The sequence below is a fragment of the Strix aluco genome, chromosome 14, assembly GCF_031877795.1.
Source record: "Strix aluco isolate bStrAlu1 chromosome 14, bStrAlu1.hap1, whole genome shotgun sequence".
Taxonomy (NCBI): domain Eukaryota; kingdom Metazoa; phylum Chordata; class Aves; order Strigiformes; family Strigidae; genus Strix; species Strix aluco.
This window is the reverse complement of record NC_133944.1, coordinates 8724136-8743644: the sequence shown is the minus strand read 5'-3', so window position 1 is coordinate 8743644 and position 19509 is coordinate 8724136. Positions and strand designations below refer to the sequence as shown.

Below are 19509 nucleotides of genomic sequence, written 5' to 3'. Positions count from 1 at the left end.
GCTACTTGAGATATTGAGTTTTAGTTTGATAACAGCTCTTCTTCCCTTTTAACAAGACAAGTTTCTCACAGTTTCAGGTTTTCATGCAACAGATTTCACAGTTGCTTTGGCAATTACTGAAGTTTAAAAAAAAATTACTTTTTATGTTGTTTGCTTTTAAAAATAACAGCTGACTTCTACTGGTTTTATTCATGTTTTCAGATATTTTTCTTCCATGAGTGTATATGAACCTAAAAAAACCCCAACAAACCCACCCACCCCCCCAAAAAAAACCCCAACCCCCGGAGATTTTCATAGACGTGCAACACTAGGAACTCATTTTAAAGTGAAAAAAAACCAGCCTAAGACACAGCGTAAGCTTAAGAGTGGACTTTTCTACCTATCTTGTATATAGTGGTTTCTCATGAGATCGTTTGGATATGAATCAGTCAAAGAAAATGTATCAGGAATCTTTTTACATAACTCCAGCCTCATTAGAGTAACAGAAATGCAGCCCTTCTCCTTGAGCCATGTCCCATCTATCTTTCTAAGTGATCCATGGCTGTATTTCAGGTTTTGCCAATCACTCTGGCATTAGCAAGCCCTATTATGTTAACTTGCTTGTCCATTTCAAGGAATATTTACACTGAGATGAAACCTGATGTGGCCTTCTAATACATGAAAGGGTGGGTAGGGAAAGAAAGACAAAATGCTCCCAAGTGTCCATCAAGGAAAAAGTCTTTGAAATAAAATCTGACTCTGTGTTTTCTCTGAAAGTGAGAGACACTGAGAGTCCTGTAGTGCCAATTTGCATAAATGAGTTTACTTAGGTCCTGTTGGTGGTCTGGTGTAGGGATCATGGATTTCACAGTGGATGTATCAGTGCTGTTCCTCTGCTGGGCTGTGAAGGTTTTGCTGAGCTGTGTGCTGCTACATCTAGATGATTACTAAAATGAGAATGTACTGCTGGAGCCTTGTACACTTACAAGAAGTAATTTTTTTTTTTTCTTGTGTAGGAGAGTGAGTCTGTATGCAAGAACATTATTTTGTTTGACTTATTATTTGACATACTAAGTGTTTATAGTTGACTACATAAAAAGTACAGGCTAACAAGAAGGCCAAGAGCTTCTTCAGACCCAAACACAAACTGCAAGCAAAATGTTTTCCTGAGTGTGTGTAATCATTTATCTGGGTCTTCTCTCACTATTTCAGTCAATGAAGGAATTCACAGAATCACTTTATTTTTTTTTTAACCTATTTAATATGCACTAATACTGTGTGCTACAGATGTAAATGTATGTCTTGTTTATGATGTAAAAGTAAATAAAATTTTTCAAAATGCTTTTCTAATATCTTTAGTCACTGATTTGACCTTTTTTTTCCCCCCTCACCAGGAATCTTTAATGATCGGAAAACTCAATGGATCATGTTTTTATAATCTAAGCTATTTTTACGTTGACTGTGCTGTAAACACATGGAGGAGCTGTAAGTAAATGTTCTGTACTGCATGATGAATTGGATTGCTACAGTCTGGAGGAAAGCAAAATAATAATTTCATTTCTGTGGTGATTTGCGTAGCTTGTGGTACAATGCCAGAAAGACTAACGGAAATGCTTATGGATACGTGGACTCCATTAATAATATTATGGATTACTGTCCTTCCTTCCATTTATATGGCTCCAATGAATCAATCTCAAGTACTACCAAGTGGATCCAGTACAGGACTAAAAAGGCTAACTGAAGAACAAAGAGTTTTGAACCGTTCCAAGAGAGGCTGGGTTTGGAATCAAATGTTTGTATTAGAAGAATTTTCTGGACCTGAACCAATACTAGTTGGCCGGGTAAGACAAGATTTGGTTTTTTTTCTGAGTATGTAAATGTGTAGCATGTGAAGGCCTTCAGTCATTTGGACTCTTCTAAGAAGTTCATAGTTGAGGTGCTCTGTTATTCTGAAATTCTTCTCTAATATCCATACATTTGTGCTATAAATGTACCTCATTTTATGGATATGGTTTCCTGGTTAGCTAACCTGCTATTTAGAACAAAATTATACATATTCCATTTGACAAAAATACAGAATCATGTACACATCCTTTCTTTAATATTGTTAGTCACCACTCTTCACCTCTGTCAGCTGAAGATTTTCACCAAAGCAGCTTTTTGTAATATGTTTCTATTCATGCAAAATATGTTCCTGTTCATTCATTCAAAAAGTTTATTACACCTATAGGTCATTTTCTATCTCCAGCCTGACTGCAGATAGAAAACAAAAAGGGAAGAGTGGTATATAGAGCAAATTACAGGGTACTAGTTCATAGGGAGGTCCTGATGCGCACACATACAAAATAACATTATTGCCACAGGTTTTGTAATTTACTTCCAAAGTTATGAAGATAACACAAGGAAAATTATCGTGTTTTTCTATGTGTCCTAGCTTGCCTGTTACCTTAAACCTTTGACTGTTGCCATGCATTACCTTATTCTGTAGCTCAGTGTATTACTCCCAGTCAGAGAATCAGCCTTGAACTTTCTCTAAAAAGAGAGATCGTGGGCCATCACATTCATCGGGAATGAATTATATTTAGAATTATTTTTAGAAAATAATTATCTGTTTCTAAATGCATTTTTGGCCTATAGTGAGCTGTTATGAATACCTTGATTGTTTATCGCTAAAGTTCGGTTCCCTTTGAATAACCAGGTACCTTATTGTCATATTACCTGACTACTCAAGAGAACAGAAATTAGGTTTATCAGTTAATTTCATTATAATTTTGGAAATTCTTTGGGTGAATGAATAGCATATAGTATAATATAGGAAATGTCAATAGCTATATCTATTATTGAATAGAACACAGATCGAGTGCATTCCTAAATTTTCCCTAGTGTAGCCACTTTCCTGTCAAAACTTAGGGTCAGAAGGTGTGGTGATCTTTATATCCAGTGACTTTTGAGTGCTGTGTTAATTTACATTTATATCAGGTATTATAGATCTGTTCTCATTTGTTTTTCTGGGGTTAGTAACATGTCTCAATTTCAGAGAGATAGTGATAAGCTTATTTCGGATCTTAAACTGTTCTGTCCAACCCATTCTTTCTAGAATATTTTGGTCAGGCTTTTAAAATTATTTTGAGTTGCTTTTGAGTAGCTGGGGAGAATCCTGAGTTTGTACTTTGTAGTACTTTGATTTTCGGGGTGTATCAAAGTCTTAATATTCCTACAATACTAGGTTTTTTTGGTGGATGTAATATCCTGAATTAAGTCATTAGTGAATAGAAGTAGATGGGTTAAACTAAGCCAAACCAGTAAAGACATCCCATCTTCTGCTGGCATTTTCAATGGAATTAGCTACTCTAAAATGCTGTGACAATCTATTTGTTGAGACTGCTGCATAATTAAAACACTGCATGATATAGATGAAAATGAGCAAAAAGTGAAATTTGCTCCCATAGGGAGAAATCCTTAGTTTATTCATGAAAATGGCTTAAAATATTCTTGTAATTCTTGTCTGTATTTTTTTACTGTCTCCAGAAAAAATCATCTGTATTTCTGACTTACTTTTCTTTCCTAAGGTTTATAAGTACTATGGGCGGATTCAAACTCTCCTGTAGTCAGTGGGAACAGAGGTACTCCACATCTTTCAGAGCTGCTCTTAATCCTTCCTGACTATAAAGCAGCAACTCCCTCAATTATAGCTCTTGGCAATCCTTATTCCCAAAACCTGAAGGTGTACAAAATGTCACAAGCTAAATGCTCTTCTCCATGAATTTGGGCTATGGTTTGTTCTCCTTTACCCTCATTGGTTTCTTATCCATTGCAATTTAAAAATAACCTCCTTTTCAGGACTCACAGTAGATTTGCACTTACCTAGTTCCTCCTCATCTCTTTTCTACTTATACTCTTCCTCCAACCCTTCAATTTTGCCCCCTGCCAAAGCATTTGCACACTTGGGGTATCTCCTTCATTCTGTGACTCTTTCCCAACTATTTTTCTGCCCTATGACTTCCCTTGATTATGTTTTTTTCTTTTTTTTTTGCCAGACTTTGGATGAAGGGCACTGTAAAATATGATATGGTGAATTAATGCAGCGAGGCTTAATATTGTGGAGAGAATGATACCAAACATGTATGCCACCTGTTTGCTGCATTTTCTGGTCATAGATGTGCTTTTGTGCCATTATAGCGGCAGTGTTGCTTATATGTGCTTTTTACATGTTCAAAGTACTAGTATAATATCCTAACAAATTTATTATTTGACAGTTAGTTTCTTCAAAGGGAACATTCTTGAAGCAAATCTAATTATGTAGGTTTTGATTGCAGTTTTTGTTTCTTTCTATGCTACTGTAGAGTGTACATGGTACTTTTCATAGTCATGTATGATTTGTATAAACATGTAATTAGGTGCTCTAGATAGTAAATGCAAAAATAAGTTTTTGTGCAAACAAAGATTATAGACACACAAGCAGAATTTGATGTATGACCTCAAATATACCTTTAAAGCCCACTGAAAATTCAGTTCTTAACTGCTCAGAGAAATATTGATACCTAAATAACGTTTTTCATGTCAGTGGGTGGAAAGGCATTTGATTCTAATTGAAATGAAACATGTATCAGCAAAATAAAACTGAAAATTGAGATTAATTATAATAAATATAAAAAGAATAGAAATCACTTACTAAATAAAAGCCTGAATATAGAGTCTATGCATTCATTCTGTTAGTTAAAAAGGTCTCACATCAAAGTTTCTGAAGTACAGAGAAAGTTTAGCAAGATGGGATTTACAGGTATAGGTAATACCTTTTATTTAGGCTGCTCAGTTTTTCCAGGAGGAACAGCTTCTAGGCATAATGACCCTTCTTCAGAATTTTAAGTGTTGCAATGCAACTGCATGCTCTTCAAAGGTATTTATTCATCACTGTTCTTCATGAATATATATTAATAAATTCATTCCCAATGTATTTGCTCTAATAAATGAAAGAATCTGGAGTGAGACTAATAGGATGATTTAATGTGACTTCTTTCTTAAAGAGTGGTGGTTTTCTTCAATGACTTGAGTAAAGGACAGGAGAAAATCTTTTGCTTTCATTCTTAAACTTCCTACAAGGAGTTTGAAAAATATTCATTTTTAATGTCAATTTATGTCAATATAATGTCATTATATTAGGTAGGATCAAACTCAAACAAAATAAGCAGCTCTACTTGAGTTCACACATCGATAAAAAAGTGCACGAATACTTATCTCTTAAGGTGATTTCTGAATTTATGCAATTTCTCTATAAAATGCTACAAACATTCTCATTTTTCTTTTTTGTCTTATTAATATTGCATTTATTTTGACACATGGTATTGTAATAAATTCCATATTGTTTTGATCTGTACACATAGAAATGTATATATGCATTTTGAGAAACCTACAAAGTAACCTTTTTATGTTCATGTGACATACTTAAAGTGAGTTTGGTTTTGTTCACAGCAATACAATACAGAAAGATAGATTTACAAATACCCTTTCATACTTCCTTTTTTTTTTTTTATTTTTCTTCATCCATAGAAACAGGTATGTACTTTACAAAGTTACTGCATCTACTTTAGAAGACTCCGTATAGTGCATATTACTGTCAGCAGTTTGCAAGCCTCCCAGTGGCTGACAACCTCATTCAAGTGTAGAGTGATATGTCTTGTGACACTGCATTCTGTCCCTGTGGACTTGATTAGTTAGATAGAACTTTTACTTGATATACACTGCTGCATTTTCTCAGTCTCCTCTGCATGCATTTACAGCACCATGGCAGATGTGCTGTGAAATCTGTGGTGTAGCAAATGCCACAGGAGACAGCCGCCGAATTCACATTGAAATAGATAATAGAGTTAAAAAGCATTAGGAAACTAGGTTTGGGGTATATAATTGTAGCTCCTGTTTTATGGAACACGTGTTATTAGTGATGTTTTAAATGGGATAGGAAGGACCTGGTTTAATAGACCTTTTTAAGCAAAAGTCTTGGATAGTAAATGTGTTAACAGTTGATTGTAAGTACAATGCATGGAAAGAACAAAAGGTGGAATGAAGATGACAAAGGTTTTTGTTTTTTTCTCTTATTTTCCCTTACTTTTACTGCTGATTCATTTAGTGGACACAAAAAACCACTAACGGACAGTCAGATATGTGCTGTTTCCGTGATTGCTCCTCTGGCAGTACTCCAGTTTCTCCCAGAACCTTCCCCAAACTTTTTTGAATTTATCTATTTCCGGTCCTAAAGTAATATATTGTATGTTTTGTGCACAGTCTCTGTGATAAGAGATTTGTAAAATGAGTGGGACGGGGGGACCAGCACCTGTGTCACATGCACAGCCGCCATTGCATCTGTGGTGGGTAGCAGAGTTGTGCTGGCTCTTGGAAGTTGCTCTGAAAAGCCTGGACAGGGGAAGAAACAAACCAGACCAAGTTCCTGATACTCAGAAAGAACATGGCCAGGTCAACTCTTTAGTGTAGTGGATCTCAGGTAGACATTTTTTATCTGTGACTGTGGAGATTTTGTTCCTTGCTTCTGATTTACGTGATGTGTGTCTTTTCACTCTGTTAAATGCAGATTTTTTTGTATGGCTTGTAGGATGAGGGAGCTAGGCAACTTTTGCTTTTCAGAGCAATGGAGATTTTTCCATTGATATATGGGGTTTAGGTTCAGGCCTTTAGAGGAGACATAATTTTCCTGTAGGAGGAGCAGTAGAGAGGCATCATATTTTCACAGTTAAGTGCTTCAGGCTGTGCTACTGTAAAAACAGAACCTGGAAACGCGGAGAGCACTTATAAATAGCTTCAAGCTGTATGTTCTACATTATACATGTTTTATGCAATCTTTGATTTCATTGCCAACATACATTTTCTCTCTTAACAAGGAAATGGTAAAATCTTACTTGTTTAAAATTATAAATAGTTCTGTTGAAGTGCAAGTGATACATATATGCAAGTAAACAAGGTTTTAATTAAACAAGTTCTTTCCATATGTTTTCCTTTTTATTCCTGCATTAAACTTGTGATTATAATGGCTGCCCGAAAATACTGTTGTACTCAAGTGATACAAACCAGAAATGTATGTAGCTAAGGCTCTCATTGCTTTAGGGATGAATTACATGCTGTTTCCCTGGATGGAAGAAATCACTGTGAAATATAGGTGTAGTATAGCCCTAGCATAGGTTTCATAAGGAATAACATGGTCCTACATTAATACACTGTGAAAGTTTTCACAGTTAGAACAACGGAAATCAGAACACCATATTATATAGATTCTCCTCTTTTCCTTCTAATACACACTTGTATGTTTTGCTATCTATGATTTAAATGCATGCCATAAAATATTCAATATCCGAAATGTCGCAAAGTCAACATTGCCTTCTGAGCCCTAGATTTTTGTTGTTGTTTTGCAACCATAATTATACACTAATTTTCCTACTTATGTTTAATAAACTCCCAGAAGCTGAAATGTATCATTTATTTGCTACTGTATTCTTTATGGAAAATACTAATTCCCCCTGCCTTTTTGCGTGCTTCTGAAGGAGAAGAAATGACTGTATACTTCATAGAATGCTCCAGTTTACGTGGTCTGAATCAGCTTAGTAAGCAGGAGTGTAAGTAGGTCTGAGAAAAAACTCTTCTTAATTAATTGTTGCTGCAAAGACAATAAATATAGTATCCAGTGTTTTATAGAAGCCTTATAAAAGTAGTGGGTTTAAAACAAATTTTCCTGGGTCTGCAAAAAATTTGTTTTGATTCTTTTTAACTAAGTACAAGTTCCAAGAAATTTCTTCTTGGAACGTATATATTTAAACACAAACAGTTTGGTTGAAGCAAGCCAGCAGTGACTACATTTTTTAATACGGTGTAAAAATAATTTTATTGATTTCTCTTAGAGTTAACAAACAAGATATATCTTTAGACTTTAAAATCTCATTTTTGTATATTCCTGGGAGTATCACTGAGTAAGGCTGAACACTCATGCTTCCTCATCTCCAGTCTTGGAGGCATGATATAAACACAATTTAAGTATAGTCACAACTTAAAGCACTTGTATGTCAGCTAATACAACTGGGCTGGTAATAACTTCAATGAGGCATTTCATCAGATGCCTCCTCTATTTCTGCCTTACACTTTTAAAGCTATAGAGCAAAAAAGTGGCACATACCAGTATAGGCCACCAATGTGGAAAGCACTTAAAGGAGTGCATTATAATGTTGTTACTTATGAATCTGACATAATAAAGCGTTGACCTGCAAAACACCAGGCACTTCCAGAGATATCTGTATGTTCCTTACTGGAGTGGGAACATTTCTGTGATGTGATTTGCATCATAAATTTTAGACTTCATAGATAATAACTGCAGAATAACTTCAAATAGTTGGGTTGGGTTTTTTGTTTCTTTTGTTTGTTTGAAAAAAAAAGGTAAACATCGTGGACATGATTACACTGTGTGTGTTTAGGCATTTGGATGCCTTGATGTTACTTTAACATTATTTGCTTAAATTTCCTTGTCATATTTTTCTAAAGCCACAAAGATTTCTAATCTTCTGAAAAAAAAGTAGCTAACGTTGAGATTTTTTTTTGTTTGTGAAGAATTAGAAGCTTGTGTGCTTTTGTTCAATATATTGATCTAAACGCTTTATCTTTCTCACAATGAAGTGAAATGTTTTCCAAGTATGCGTGCAAAATACTGAAGTGACAGTATGAAAAATTAAGTAGAGCCTTCCACATGATATTCGGCAGATGCCCTATGATCATTTAGTCTTTCCAACATTGCTTTAGTAAATGGTTTTCAATTTCTACCTGTAGGGTCCACCTCTGGTGCTGTCAGGATGCTTCAGTTCCAGTTGTCAATTTAACTACCAATTAGTGCCAATTGTGATGTTGTTTTTTTGCTAAAAGTCTGTCTTTTCTGAACTTGACAAACATATCTCCCTTAGGCCATTGAAAAGCTATCAGATAGTAGTGACTTCCCAAAGTGACAGAACATGTTGCCTTTTGACCAGTACGGGATGTATTTATTGTTTTCATATTTCATTTATTTCATCCTGATATGATGTTCCTCAATTTGCTAAGGATTCATGTAATGAAAACCTTAAAAATAATTCAGCATAAAATGAGAAATGCTTTGGGACTAATTCCTTTAGTGTCTGCAGGCTTCCAGTAAGAGCTCTGGAGCTGAAGTGGATGATACCTCATGAACCAAATTACATCTGAGAAAGGTTGGCTTTTTAACTGGTGGACAGGTCCGTATTTTTAGGATGTTATAAATACACGTTCACATGAATCACAAGAAAAATTAGTTTGCATGTGGAAATAATGGGAAAGAGTTTGCATAAATTTTGTTTCTTGAAAGTCCTGTTTTAAAAGTTGTTTTTCTCCCTATTCTGGTAAAGTGAAAGAAGAAAAAGGAAGGCATAACATGTGTTGCGCAACAGCCCAAGGACTTCACACCTGAGAGTCTTTTGTTTGGTTTTTGGTGGGTTTTTTTGGACAAAGCCGGAGATGTTAATGCTGTGCAATTTAATCTGGATGTAAAGCAGTCAGCTTCATTGCAGAAATAATTTGCTGCAAAAAGTATTTTAGGCAGTGTTTAAAGGTAACTTATTTGAAAACAATGTGTGGGGCATGTGGTATTGAAAATAAACGTAGATAATTTTCTTAAAGATACTTAGCTAAATATTTATATATCTGAGTAGCCTCTTGGTGATCCCTGAGGAACACCTGTAGTGATATAGAGTAATACATAACTTTCCTTTTTCCTGAAGACTCTCTATTAGTGTAAAGATTCTCCTTCCATAATTTCTTTCAAAGCCTTTATTTTAGAGCGGTCATGCCAGCAGCTAAGAAAAGTAAGTGTAGCTCTCCCTGGAGACTATCAGTGCCATTCCTAAATTAACTGGAGGAATCATTAGGTGCAACATAAGAATCCCTTTTCTGTTTCAGGGTCTAAGCTCAATAACTGTTATGCACCCAGCCCCTGGTGAATAGAAGCAAAGCTGAGGCTTTGTGTATCAACTTGATGTGCTGTGCATTGCTGTTAGATTGCCTCAATGAGGGGGATGTAGTGAAATAAAAGACTGACTTGGCATGGATCACTGGAGGCAAGGAGCCCGGTTATAGGTAGAACCAGCAAAAAGTATTTCTTAGCAGTTCAGAGTGCCCTAGTCAGCTGCTGGTTTAAATCCAGAAACCATGTTATCTAATTTTCTTTTCCCTTGCAGAGAGAACTGCTTATATACAATAGGGGTATTGTTACCAAGTGAGAAAAGGTGAATTTTAGTATATGCAGAACTGGTGGTGGGCATCCAGACGTGAAGTATACAGAGGATAAAGGAATTGAACCAAACCATAGCTATTCTATCACATTATTTTCTAAGGTTACCAAGCTACAAGCATCATTAAGAGCTATGACATGTTATACACCAACCTAAGAAATCAGGATATTAAAGTGAATGGAAAAAAACCCTTATGTTTTAATTAATTTGGGATAATCTGCAACATAATGGATGCAACATGATCCTGTATATTAAAGCATGATGCAAAAGGCTCAGAATCTGATATTAAGCAACTCAAATAGCTTAATGAAAATCTAGCATATTTTTAAAGAATAAATTTTCTAAATACAATTACTGACATACTTTTTATTCCCTTTTCGCTCTTTTTTTTAAAAAAAAATTGTCTGTTTTGCAGGCAACCTGTTCTCTAATTATTATGCAGTCTAAAGCATTTAATGTAGACTATTGGCACACTTTGCAATTCTTATTGTTGTCTTGTCATACAGACAAGAAAATACAATGTCCAGGGGCAAAATGTTTGTGTTTCTTCCTTCATGCAAAATGATCTGAAACAAGACTTAATGCCAACACAATATTTTAAATTTGTTAGTTTATTTCTTCTAATTAATGGGTCTTGATTATTTTGTTGGATATCCCACATACTTGTTAGAACATATGATTAACTGAGAGCAGATGCTGATCTAAATATACAAGGACTTTTACTTTTTATTGAGTTTTCATATGAATAAACAGAAGTTACTGAAATTATTTAAAGCGTATATCAGGATTTTACTTGGCACAAGAAGATTTACAGACTGAATTGAGATTTAAGCCATGGGGGTTTTTAAGGGAATTTCAGTGTGGACTTGTTTCTTGTGCAAATTTTTAAAACATTGTATATACCCTTAAAGCATACATGGAGGGCATTTTTGTAAACTGAACTACAGCAAATGAGAAATGGTACACAAAGTAACAGTAAATGTGAAAGCTGTTAATGTTGCCATTTATATTAAGAAGCCTTAGCTAAAATTTTGATCTGTTTTGTTGAGTAGAATTCCTGCCTCAAAACTGTTACTGTCCAAATAGGATATTCAGACTGTAACTGAGAACAAAAATATAAATGCAGAAGGATGGTGTGGGCAGAGAAGTAATTTTCAATGTCCACATTTATGTCTCAAGTCCATGGCATTGCCAGGGGACAAGCTTTCTGATTCACTGTTAATTTCCATAGACAGGGCTGTGTCCCACTAGCCAGTAACACTATCGCAAGGTGTAAAGACCAAATGTTATCGGGAGGTCTAAGAAACCATGTGATTACTTTTTAAGTGCATGGGACATTCTGTATGAGATGTGACTTTACAATTTATTAATAACTTAAATGTGACATAATGACAAATATATATACACTTAAATATGTTGAACATGAGACTTACTGACATGGTGGAGTTACTGTACCTCAGAAATAAAGAAAATTACAAACACTCTAAATTGTTAGGCAGAATTAGGCTTATCATTCTGTGTAGAAGGCAACAGCACTGATCATCCTATTAAGTAATCATTTTGTAATTGATCTAAATTCTGTCACTCCAGAAGACCACCTGCTAGTTACTGCAAATTACCGATAAGCAAAAGAATGCTAGGAATTGAGCAGTATATACGCGTAAATAAATATTTTGATTTTTAAGGGAACTTTTTGTGAGTAAACGTTTCTATCTAAATCAAATGCATTTTGCAAATACTGTAATAGGCAATTCTCTATGGGACAAAGTCTGATGGGATAGTAAAGCAAAATTTTGCTCCAGTAGTCAGACTGGAGGCCCAGTCTGAGACAATAGGTACACTGCAGTGCTTTGAACATGTTATAAAATGTATGTGTTTCATCCTTGTCAAGTGAAAAAACCCATAGTGCGACTGAGCCAGTATTTATTCCAACTGACATCTCCTATGCAGAATCAGGAATACATTTGTAAATTCTCCCAATTGCAGAAAGACTGGAAAATATAAGAGATACTTTCCCCACTCTAAAACAGGCAAATGTGGCTCTGTTTTGTCTTAAGGCTCAGTTTCCAAGGCTAGTTTCTTTGTGAGAGGAAAGCTGTGATGTCACTTTAGGAAGGCAGATTGTCAGCCTGGAAGAATACAAATACTGACTCATCTGATAGTCCACTTTGCATGTAGCTCTGAGAACCTCCACAGCACAGGAGGATCTGGGCTGGTGCAGGACAAAGTGACTGACCTCAGGAGTCTCACTTCTTGGTGACCTTCCTGCTGTAATAACCATGATACAGTCTTCAAGCACTCTTGTGTTTCATTGTCCCCATGAGACACTATCAAAAGGAATCTCTCAGGATCATTTGTTTGAGAATTCTCAGGGAGACCAATAATTCAGTAATAGTTAATCCTTAATTTATTCTTTTCTCAGCCACTTAATTGATAAGTTGCTTGTCCTTATTATGCCCTGTGATATGTTCTGTTACAGAGCTTGAATTTCTGTGTTGTGAAGCCGTATGATTTGCAGTACTGCTTTTAGGTGATAAAAATAATTTTGAGGAGTCCAGCCTTCCAGATACTTTGAATTGCTTCAGATCCGATAGGTCAAATTCATTTCAAATTTGGTTAGTAAAGTCACTAGGTATTAAGTCTGTCTTAATGTACTTAATGGAAAGCCTTATATACAGTTTATGTAGTGTCTGGTGGAGGCAGGGAGATGAAAGAAAAAGTAATGACTACACTGAGATGAAAACTGGTGCACGTGTGTTGTGCACTTGCACAGGTTGGCACATGTATCTAAGAGAATATTAGAAGGATTCTTGTTAAGAAGAGGGGACCACAATAACCAGTACGGCATGTGTTTCATTAGTGAAACTTGATTTTTCTGGAATTAAGTAAGCATAGGAGTATAAAAAAGCCACAGCACTCACACAGCTTCCTCTTCATGTAGATTGACCCTTGTAATGTTCATGTCCTTTGTCATTCTTTTAAAACTACTGTTAACCTTTTCTGTAGTGACTGTACCTTCACACTTGATGCAGCAGTATTGTGAGCTGAAATTGAAAAAAAAAAAAAAAAAATTGCACCAAAGGTAATTTTCCATGGCATACCAAGTTCTGCTTTGCAGCAGGAAAAGAACTGCAGCTACTCAAAAATCCTTTTTTTATAATCTTCCCTATTGATCACACCTGTATTGAAATACTGCATGTGGAAGCTCAAATATTCTTTGCTAGGGCTTCTCAGAAATAATTGAGTTATCATTTATTTCACTGGAGAATCAAAAAGTGATAATGAGACATATTTTAATTTCTTAAAGTCAGAGTCCTTTGTCATTCTGTACCTCACCAACATAACATTAGTCTGGATTCTTTCAGAAGTGCAGCTTGCTCGTTAGGAATGTGTGAAATGAAATAATTTAAAGGAGGAAACATTTATCCTATGTATTTCTAAATCTCTATTATTTTCAGTTGACATTTAATATGAAAAAAATCTTGTTAAGCTTGTTTTGAGAGTCATGAAGTGTTTTGGATGTTAAATAAAAGCTGATGTGGTTTCATTTATAGGAATTAATGATGGGCCATGTAAGTAGGAAGGGTATTCTTGATATAACGTATCACAGCAGAACTGTGGAAAGGTTTGTCCTTGGTACTGTTCTGGCCTTTTATTACAAAGAGCAGGAAGAACAGTCAATAACCACTTATTAATGTTTTTCTCTCTCCTTTATTGTAGCTTTAGGTACATTAGGCTCTCAGTAATTATCTCATTCATAATCCTCCATAACAAGTAATATTTTCTGCATCTTGTGAAGCATAATTGGAAAATATTTTCTTTGGATGTACACTATTTCTATTCCCTCTTTAATATAACTTTACCCAAGAGTATCTTGCCTAGGAAAAATGAGCAAGCATAATTTTATACAGGTAATCAAATCTCTCAAATGTTGGCACATTTTCCTTTATCTCCATGGGACCAAAAGCTAACCTTCAAATAGACCTAGGCATTAAAAGAGAATTTCAGCACACAATTAGAACTCAAATAAGCTTGTACAAGGCAACTTGAACAGAAGTGCTATTTTGAGTTATTAGTACTGTATTTCTACTACAGGATATTCAATTTGATTAATACAGAACTGCAAGGGAATAGATATATTAGTCTAAGTGTATGTGTATATGTCTTGGTGTGTGTATATGTAGATATGGCTAATATATTATTTAAAAACTGGCCTATAGCAGCAGTTTACTACCTTTCTAACTAATTCTATTTTTTTCCCACTTAGAACTCAAAACCACATCTTGATACAAGTTTTATCTTATTAGGCTGAGCAAAATAAATATATGGGGGGAAAAAAGAAAGAAATCAGCATGTCTCTAGAATCATCTTGGTTGCAATACACTGTAGAACACTTAAATTATTCCAAACATTCTGACATAAATCATGCTGAAGTGAGAGACAACAAAAGCCATATAGAATTGGAGATACAAAGCTAAGGACTGGTTTCAGGCAGAGCAGACACTTTCAAGGCTAGTATATGGTAAACCTACAATGAAACCTTTCAGTCTCTATTCTTGTTGTGGAATTGAACATTCTCATTTCTCTTTTCACTCATTTTGGTATCAAGGGCCCTTGTGAATAAAGAACCTAGAGAAAGATGATACTGAAAGATGATACGGCTCTCCAGCTGTAAACTATTTACCAGGATTCTGGTAGTGTGTAACCCAGCAAGATAGCTGCCATTTTCACAGTGCTTATTTTAAAGGAGACGCTAGATTTCTCAGTGAAGATTTTTTTTTTCTCCTCTTCTATTTTAAAAGTTTGGCTTAGCATTAGTTGCATATTTAAATGCAATAGTAGGCTTATGTTGGTTGTTAAGAATTTTGTGGTATGAATATGCTCATTCTCCAAGACCAAATTTTGGATTTTTTTAAATTCCCTTTTCAGTTGGCCAGATTATTCCATGTCTATCATATGTAAAGCCTGGTAATTGAGGTCTGAAATTGATTTTTTTTTTATGTTCTTGCGCCAAGATTTTTATATTTTGCATTACCATGAATGTATCTACTGAGTTCTTCCAATTATAACAGTTGAATTGTAAAATAATTTGCATAGTGAGTTGTTGTTAATCATTGTCTTAATTTACCATGAAAACATTGTTAAAAAAGGGGTATTCAGTAATTGGCTTTTTAAATCTGGTACAAGTATGATTTTTAAAAACAGAAGAAACAAAAGCCCTCAGTACAAAAGTTACATTTTTAACCCAAGTTAAAATAGCAATGGGGATGAGGTAATTTGGCTAATAGTTCTGATAATCTGTTGAGTTTATTTGCTGATAGAACAAACTCAGGTCACCTGTCTCTGCTTGAAATTTCAGCCCAGGCAGAAAGTACCTCTAACGCAGAATCAGTATGGATCCTTTCCTGCATTAGGCTCATAGCTCAGGCCAGTATTTCCCCTCTAGAAAAGAGAACGCCTTCGTTCAAGGGGTCCTGATAGTCTGAGGTGAGTCTGTTCTTAAAATTTTTCCTTTGAACAAAAAATTAAATGTCAATGAGCAAAATAAAGAGCGGGGATAAAGAGAAATGGTATAACCTAGGGGAAGGGAATTAAGATGGGGGAAAGCTGCTGTTTAGTGTTCTGATCTTGGGGGAGAGGATTTTCAAATACCTGCCTAATTATATGAGTAAAATGTGAGATTGGCATCAGGTTTCCTGTGTTCTCTGAAAGTTAGCTGCGTGATTCTGTAAATCAGGCCTTCTATGAGAGGGTGTGTCTATTTTTACACCCAAGTGACGCGGAAGGCTGAAATATATGCAAACTGACAGCTGTCAGCTTTCGTGCAAACCTGGAAAAAGGCATTTAGTTGTTTCAGGGCTATAGAGAGAGTTTAGATGTAGTTGCCTAAAGCTGCTGGTAGATTTCTAAGTCTCTTTGTGAATCTAAGAAGCCATCTGCTAATGTCCATATTAATGCTAGATAATTGACCTGCAATGGACCTGGTACCTAATTGACCTAAGAGTTGCTTAGGAAATAAAATTTGTAATCCTCTGATGACATTTCTTTATAGGTGAGATGACCTCTGATATTCCTTATTTCTTCTCAATGTTCTTTGAACTATACTTCAGTCTGGTTTGTATATAGCTGCTTTTAATATTATTCAGTGTTTGCGTTGCTCTTGTGAAGCTTACATATACTTTGAGCATGTCCGTAAATCATGCCATGCAGGTAAAGGAATGCGTATTTGTGTGTTTTGTCAAGTCTTAGGGATGGATAATGTATCCAGTTTTTAAAATACAATTTAAAAATAATGAAAAATCAGCCTTAGAGTACAGACACTCTAAAGGCCACAGCAGGAAAGTCAGAGGTGTGGCATGCTCACTTACATGTGTCGGAACATATGCCGTGCCATCTTTCTGAAGAGCTTCTCCATGAACTTGTACAAGCACATTGTATTATTTGCTGATATAGAAATCTTTTCCAGCTGTATTGTGCTTCACTCCTACTGAAATGATCTTCCACAAACTTTAATATATTTGACATTTTTATTGTGTCTGGAACTTTTTGTCCTGTAAAACCATGTCTTTTGCATGTTTTATTCATTATTCATGGGGTCATCTTCAAAAGGTTCAACAACTTAGTGACAGTACTCCTACTATAAGAATATGCAACCTTTTTTCCTCATACTTATTTTTCTCCCTCTCTACATTCCTTTATGTTGATAAGGAAATTGGAGTTTGAGAAATGTAAAAAAATAGAAACAATTCTTTACTATTTACTTTCTCTTTGTCCAAGCATTGCATGTCTATGCTGACCCCGTGTTCAATATTATCAATAGGACTGATTAGGGAGTGGGAAGAAAGGATTGTGGGAATAGCAAAAAGGAAGATTTCAAATGAATTATCTTCTATTTTTCCTGAAATACATTTTCACAAAATTGTCCAGCTGTTCATTGTTATTTAAGATATTAGTCAACCTCACAAATTTATGAGACTTCTACTGTTGAAAATAGGAACTTCTGAAAATTACTTCCTTTCTAAAATTAAGAGAATAATATTTGAGATTAATAGAGGCTAAATGCTGTTTTATTTATTTTGCCTGAAAAGGTCCATTGTTCTTGAAATGCTCTTTCAGTTCAGTGAAACATTTGCATTATAACAGACGCTGTATTACAAGGTACTTTTACATAGCCGTGCAGGTCTGTAGCAGGGAACTTGCTGCTTCCCTATTTCTCTTAGTATTCATCTTAATTCATTACACTGAGCTCATGTGGCATAAAAATGTGATGCACTTCACTGAAAAACTGTGAACATATACTGAGAAATATGCAGTTGTATGTACCCTGAGATGAGAGAGAGTCACTCTTAGTATCTATATTGGCTTTTCAAGCAGCAATAAAGGAAACTCTGTAATAAGAACAACACTTGTGGCTGGCAAACACCCTCCTGTAGTTCAGAACTGGAATATGAATGGACACCATGGGAGGCTCGCCCATTTCTGATGAACAGTTTTTAACAGTGTGAATTTATGAATCTACTCAGTGCAAATGAGAGTTTATTATGCTGAGAGTCTAAAAATGATGCTTCATTTATTAAATTAATACAAAAATTGTACTTGGATATGGCTGGAGAGTTTTGTTAGATCTTCCTGAATGTCAGAGCTTAGGCTGAAACCATTGACTTAGGTTATGGGAGTTAATAGTGGAAACAGGACAAGCTGCCAAAAACTTCCCGTTCTTTGCTTGATTGAAATGAATGTGTATTTGGAACTGCACCTGTCACAGTTTCCCAATCTGTGCACTAGAGAAAATGATACTTGCCCATTTTGAAAATACTGGGTTTGTTTAATAAAAGCTTTTCATAATTATTTTGCCCTAGAAGAAAAGCTTTTGTCCTTTTAAGACCATTCCTCCACAACGTGAGTCAGCTACATCTAAGTGCTGCAAGATTGGAAGCAAAGGCACCTGCTGTTGTAGAATCTGAAATAAATTCAAATTTACAGTGATACGGTAGAACTCATAACATAAAATTCAGGCAAATTTGATACCTAGTCACACATAACTCCAAGGCTTATTGCCAGATTTTGATATCTAGTCTGCCAGCTGTACTGTGCACTGCCCAGCTCATTCAAACCATATGCCTTGAGCAAACAATCAGCAAAGTGTGTTAAAAGCTCTGAAAAGTACCACATTAACCAGAAGTCAACCAGCTGCATGCACTGCCCTATTAATTTGGATAAAAGCTTGCCCCTTCAAAACTGATTTTTTGACTTCTTTCTTCTAAAAATATAGCTTAAATATAATTTGTGTATCTGCAGTTAGGTTTATAGCAACAGTTGAGTACTATCTGCAAAATATTAGTGAAATTTTGTCTAGGCTTTAAAAGTTTCGCTAGAGACAGAAGAGTCCATTACAAGCTTTTCTGTAGCTTGAAATGAAACAGTCATTCATGGAGCATCCTAAAGCATTTATAGCACATATTCTTTATCTCTTAAAAGAATTTGGTCAGAGTAGATTGTTCATTCTTCTGCCATAAACAAAATGAAAAATATATGCATTGTTTTGTTTTTCCTCCTTTGGTTGGATCTGGTTTATGCTCACGCTGGTTGAGTCACTATCCTACAGCTATTTGCAAGAGCAAGTCAAGAATTCACTGGCAATAATAAACATGTAAACTCTCTGTGTGTGTGTATGACTTCTTATATGAAGTACTGCTTTGTCTCTGCACTTCTATACATCTTCTTTTCTGTGTGTCCTGATTAAATGGATTCTCTGGTATTTACATTTATGCAGCTATGGATTGTTATTATCTGCATATTAAAATAAAGGGTGAATATAAAAACAAGGAGATAGCATTGTCATTGTGACTGGTTGAAAATCATACTTTCTCAGCTATAATCATATTTGAGAATCCAGACTAGTAATATTTTAGATACAATTTTGTAAGGTTTAAAAAGAAAGTACAAAGCATATTAATAAAAATTTTAGCAGCATCTCTGAGCTAGAATGACGTACTTTGCTCCTCGCAGTCTTAGCTAAATAAAAAAGGGTAGGAAGTATATTGTGAATGAAACATTTTCATTGCTGCTTCTTACCTACATAGTCTTCTGCTTTCATCCTCTGAAATATATTATCAAGAGAAATGTTGCAACTGATAACCCAGAACAGTAGAGCAGCCTACTGGAGTTGGTTGTCTGTTCTTCATGGTGCTTACAGTTAGGCCAAAGTGAGGCATAATTAGGCAAGTAAATTTAATCTACTTTC

The 19509-nt window shown here is 35.2% G+C and overlaps 1 protein-coding gene across 4 annotated transcripts in view; it reads left to right on the top strand.

Moving 5' to 3' along the window:
* The window catches only part of CDH8 (cadherin 8), a 244333-nt gene that overhangs the window by 105325 nt on the left and 119499 nt on the right, over nucleotides 1-19509 (top strand). For 3 of the 4 annotated variants that reach the window (XR_012625090.1, XM_074839549.1, XM_074839547.1), the window contains exons 2-3: nucleotides 1374-1464; nucleotides 1558-1820. Coding sequence is in view for 3 of the 4 variants with exons in the window: in XM_074839549.1 (XP_074695650.1) it covers nucleotides 1383-1464; nucleotides 1558-1820 (345 nt within the window). In the remaining variant the exon portion in view is untranslated. Of the gene's footprint in view, nucleotides 1-1373; nucleotides 1821-19509 lie in introns of all 4 variants that reach the window. The other variant, XM_074839548.1, reaches the window with a different exon arrangement.